The sequence below is a fragment of the Triticum dicoccoides genome, chromosome 4B (assembly GCF_002162155.2).
Source record: "Triticum dicoccoides isolate Atlit2015 ecotype Zavitan chromosome 4B, WEW_v2.0, whole genome shotgun sequence".
Lineage (NCBI taxonomy): Eukaryota > Viridiplantae > Streptophyta > Magnoliopsida > Poales > Poaceae > Triticum > Triticum dicoccoides.
In genome coordinates this window covers 64,801,628-64,806,842 of record NC_041387.1, presented here as the reverse complement: position 1 = coordinate 64,806,842, position 5,215 = coordinate 64,801,628, and the positions used below count along the sequence as shown (strand labels likewise).

At 47.5% G+C, this 5,215-nt stretch overlaps 1 protein-coding gene across 5 annotated transcripts in view; it reads right to left on the bottom strand.

Moving 5' to 3' along the window:
• LOC119295035 overlaps positions 1 to 550 on the bottom strand; it is a 5,398-nt gene extending 4,848 nt beyond the window's left edge. For all 5 annotated transcript variants that reach the window (XR_005143676.1, XR_005143674.1, XR_005143675.1 and 2 more), the window contains exon 1: positions 162 to 550. Coding sequence is in view for 1 of the 5 variants with exons in the window: in XM_037573362.1 (XP_037429259.1) it covers positions 162 to 362 (201 nt within the window). In the remaining 4 variants the exon portion in view is untranslated. The remainder of the gene's footprint in view (positions 1 to 161) is intronic.
• Positions 551 to 5,215: the final 4,665 nt, after the last annotated feature.

Below are 5,215 nucleotides of genomic sequence, written 5' to 3'. Positions count from 1 at the left end.
TAGAAGTATTTTTCTGCTCATCATCTTCTTCCAACACCAGGATCTCTATGCCCATTACGCCACCTCCTTTGTGTCTTCCATTTAAAAATCTGCCCAAAAAATTAGCAAACAAACAACAGATGCATAGAGGTGGAAGGAAGATGGTTGGAGGGGGGAGTCACCTTCTTACTGCCAATGGCCAGATCTGCTCCCAGAGGCGCTTCTCCATGGGCACGCAGACTCCCTCTCCATCCCCTCTTCATCTCGCGCTCCCCTTCCCTTCTCTGCCTGAGAACGACGCCACAGATGGCCATCCATGGACGACCTGCTCCGGCCGCCGTCAACCCAACTACAGAACCGCTCAGCCTCCTCCTCGGCGCCATCGACCTTAGGGCCCCTGACAGCCACCTCCATGGATCCGGGGATCCACCGCAGACAGAAAGAGGAAAGGTCGAGGAAGCAAGCCAGCGCCAGAGGAGCGGCGACGGCGGCGGCGGCAACGGGGTGGCAACCCTAGGCTGGGAAGTGGGAGGAGGTTGCGTGAGATTTCTGGGAGAGGATGCGTGTGCGTTGGGAGAGCAGAAGGGGTGGGGCTCAAGTCTCGTTGATTACTGACGTGGAAAGCGCGAACGAGACAAAACGCCCTGCCCTTCCCAATTGGCCAGCGTGAACCTCTCTCTCCATTGGTCGCCCTTTTGTGATGACGTGGAACATGCGAGATGTGTGCTGACGTGGCTATCACCAGAGAACCCCTTGATGCACACCTTATTGTTTTAGATTGCTACAGCAATCACCTGGAGACAAAGGATCTCCGAGTACCCAACACACGAGCAGTACTAGTCCTGCTTTTTTACCTCAGATTCCAATGCCCTCGAACGAGAACATCAGGTTTTATTTTTATAATTACAGGTACTATATGTATTAAATATGCATAGAATATTTTTCTGATGGTTTGCATGAATTTTTCTGTGTAAATTTCTCTGCCGGTTACAGTTCGGTCCATTGATCGCATCAGCGTTGTGGTCAGTCCAATTTCCGGCCACCCGACTTTCTCCATAGTTCGGCGGACGCCATGTTCGCGGCCCGTCCTGTTAGATGAATTCGAACTAGGTCGCGGGGTCACCACATTGGGTCAACGTGTCTCCAGACCAACCTCGGCCCTTAGGCCATGTTTCTTTATTTATTCACTTTGCATAAACTACTCATGCGTCATATTTTTTCAATTATTATTCCTTGCTTGCACTATTTTATGTGTGCAGGTAATCAACTTTGACTGTGTCACATGGTTAACTCTATGGGCCGATGGCGTCATCCTGCCTGCATCGACCAAGTTGTGGCGTCGCCTCAGCGCGCGTCCTTGTGCCAACATCTTCGCGGCAACTCTGTCGGGACGACCTTGGCATTCAGGCCACATTTCCCTAATTATTTATTTTACTTAAATTCATTAAGTAAAGGATTTTTTATAAAAAAAATATTTATTATTATCTCTGGCTTGTACTATTTTATCTGTCCAGGCAATTGACTTAGACCGGGCCGCACTGTCACCTCGGCGTGCCGACGTCCACAACCTAATTGTGCCATCGCCTTGGCGCGCTGCCCAGTGTTGGCAACCCCACGTCGCCGCTTCATCAACCTACTCGCCCGGAGACTCCGACATCACCCCGCCGACCTACTTCGTCACCTCGGCTAAACTGGGAGCTTCACCTCTCCACAGCGGTCGTGCTGTGTCGCCACTTCGGAGTGCCTAGCTCTCCACTCGGCCACCTCAGGGCTCGCTTGGGGGCTGGAATCTTGTCCTGCATCAAGCTCGGACCGCGTCATCAATGTCGAACACATTAACTAGCTAAGTCACTCGCATGCTCAATCCCGTTTACTTGGGGGCTTCCTTTATGAAGCCTTTCCTCTTGCATATGATTATACTTGTATGGCTTCGTTTCTTGTTTGTGTATTACGCCACAATATGCACCATGTTGACTTAAGTGTTCCGCAAGCTGGGTTGCCTTGCTCCTGTGTTTACCCCTACGTTCCTGATTGTTCGGCTAGGAAGTAAAGGGAGCACCTTTGCGATTGTCACGATCGGGTCATCCGAGCTCAGACCTCAGACTGGGTGAAGCCGAAAACTAGCGCTCTTATTGTTTTCAATTATGGTCGGCACACAACGGAACTCATGAGTACGAAAAATCTATTGCACAAGTCTCATAGTAACAATGAGCAACCGAAGAAAGGTATCGGGTGGGGTACTATTTTCTTCAAAGATGCTTCTTACACTTGTCAGTAATATAGCATAAGTTCCCTGAGCGTGCTTTGTCTGTTACAGCCTTATGGCCTGATTGCCTGGTTATCGGAAACACAGTCGATATTCTCGACAGGTGGAGTACATAACACTTTTTGGCCCTTGACCTAAGAGGGAGAAGCCAACGGTCGGTTAAGACGCCTTTAAAGTTCGGGTGAACACAGATATGATATTAGTACTTCGGTACATACAATCATTATACATAAAAAAAATTTACCCAAGTCACTCGGGGGCTCTTAAATTTACATGAGCCATTTTATAATAAGTGTTTTCTTCTTAGTTGTTGCAAAGTCTTTTTCTATCACCCCCTTTTTCGACACGAGTGTGTGGTCAATAGCTGAGGAGCATAATATCTCTCTCAAAACCGCTAGAGTTTAGTTTGCTAAATTGGCCTAACGAGTAGTACTTTGCCTTCGGGATAGGAGGTTAAAGACGTAGGCTGACCCGCTTGAAGTCTTGAGATAGGATGTGTCATGTTAAAGCATGACAGAAGCACAATTTTTTCTCTAAGACCAATTTTTGATTTGGCACCGAACACTTGATCTAGTTCGGACGATAAGTTTTTACTGAAGGTTTTTTGGTTTTCCAAGCCTATGGCACTTTTAAACTATTTATGTGTTTCCAGCATAAGTCTCGCAGTGCAATGCCGGACACCTTTAGAGGTTCGGCAAAACATTCTCGGATGTTGCTATATATGCATCGGTTTCGAATTGTGTCTTCGGTCAATAGTTGGGTTGCCCGGCTCCTGTGCTTGCATGCTACATTCCCGATTGTTCGGCTAGGTGTGCAAAGGGAGAACCACTGCGATTGTGCTTCCAGCTCGAATGGTTAAGCAGCTAAGTGGAGAAAGCCGAAAATTGACTATCACAATGGGCGTAAACTGGTCAGCGATCAGATGACGGTATCAAACTATAGATCGATATCGATTACCCCGTGTTAAAGATGGGCCTTTCATAACATTGGCCAAAGTGTTAATGGCTAGACTTCGGTCGGTGCCGAACACTAACCGGGGGCTCATAGCTAGCTTCCCCAGTTTAAAAGCTCCTATGACTAAGTGAAAGTTATAAAGCCTGCATATCTGATTGCCTCGTTTCTGCTAACACAACCGCCTTCGGGCACCGAGACATCGGCTAAGGGTTGTTTTATTATTGTGGAAACACCCTGCATAGCATCTACAAGGGGGTGGAAGCCGACAATGGGCCACTTTCAACTGATAAACGGTCGCAACGAAGTCAAAATAAACATATCATCGGTGTTTGTATTTAATATACGAGGGCTCCCTTCCGTAATCATCGTTATAAAGCCATAAATACGTATCAATTTGACTTAAGATTTTGGCCAAGCTGGGTTGCTTGGCTCCTGTGCTTGCCCCTACGTTCCCGATTGTTCGGCTAGGCGGTAAAGGGAGCACCTCTGTGATTGTTACTACTGGGTCATCCGAGTTAGTACCTTAGACTGGATGAAGCCGAAAGCTAGAGATCTTAAAGGATATAATTAGTCGGCAATGACGGAAGTGAAAATTTAGGTTCGCTAAGGACCAAATAGTTCGGGAACTTTCCCCAAACTAAATCCTCAATATCCGCATTGATCGGAGGTGAGGTTTGATGATCATGCTTAGCATGGCAACCCAAAGAAAGGAACCGATAGTGGGACTATTTTCTTTGGAAGACATTTTTTGTGTTAAAACAATAATATAACATATCTCTCTGCATACCTTTGTTTATAAAACTGTATGGCCGAATTGCCTTGCTTGTCGTCAATCTTTGCCCTCATAAAGGCTTTATAAAGTGGAACAAACACTCCTCGGCTACTGGCGAAGGAGGTGGAAGTCGATGGTTGGTCAACAAAGTTTTGTACAATGCGGATCCGAGCATTAATGACGAAGAGTACTTGGATACATAGAATCATTACACATACTTTGTGTCTGGATATCGATCCTTAATTCGGCCACCTGTGCCCACATTAAGGCTCGGGGGATACTGGGCTTTGTGCTTATCATTTACGAATATTAAAGGGGTGCATCGATCCCCTGATCTGGTGTTGCCACCCGACCAGTGGCTCGGGGGCTACTGCATTGACAATCCAATGCAGAAAATTTAAAGTGCAATATAGTTTTTGAGGAGATTATGATCCTCAGGTTGGTCGACCGCACCCAACCTGAGTCTCGAGGACTTTGCACACCGCTTTTTGTGTCCCTAAGTATTCTGCCGACCTAGGAGTAGATCCTCAGGCCGATTTTGCAAATCAACGTGAGTCTCAGGGGCTACTGGGATCAGTGGTCTTGTGTCATCCTTCAGGTGCATCTCGGGTTTTAGATCGATACACACCTTGAGGGCTACTGGCTACATATCTCGTCAGTAAGTAAATTGCATCAATCGGAAATAAAATCCGCAAACAATCAACCCAAGCCCGAGGTGGTGCGTCATCTTGGAAGCAGTCCGGCATAAAGCTCGGATGCAAGCGACTGGCTCTATAGAGGGCATTTCCGGCATTAAGATTTGCTAACCCCCTTCAAACTCCTTCAACTTTTTTGAACCAAGGTGAGCTATAACACCTCGGATACAGTCTGGCATTGGAGCTTGGAAATAGTCCGCCGTTTGAGCTCGGATACAGTCCGGCGTTGGAGCTCGGATGCAGTCCGACGTTGGAGCTCGGATGCAGTCCGGCATTGGAGCTCGGCTGTAACGAGACTCTTCGAATACATTCCGGCGTTGGAGATCGGAAGTGGTCCGGCGTTGGTGCTCGGCTGCAAAAGATACCTCGGATGTAGTCCGGCGTTGGAGCTCGTATGCAAGAGGATACCGCCGCACGGGGACAACTTCAAACCCGAGGTAGGCGTAAAAATAACAAGACATTGATAAAGGCCGAAGACTTAAAGGGCTCCTCAGATATCCGACGTGTAAACTCTTCAGATTTAGCTCGGCAATCCTCAAAATAGATGAT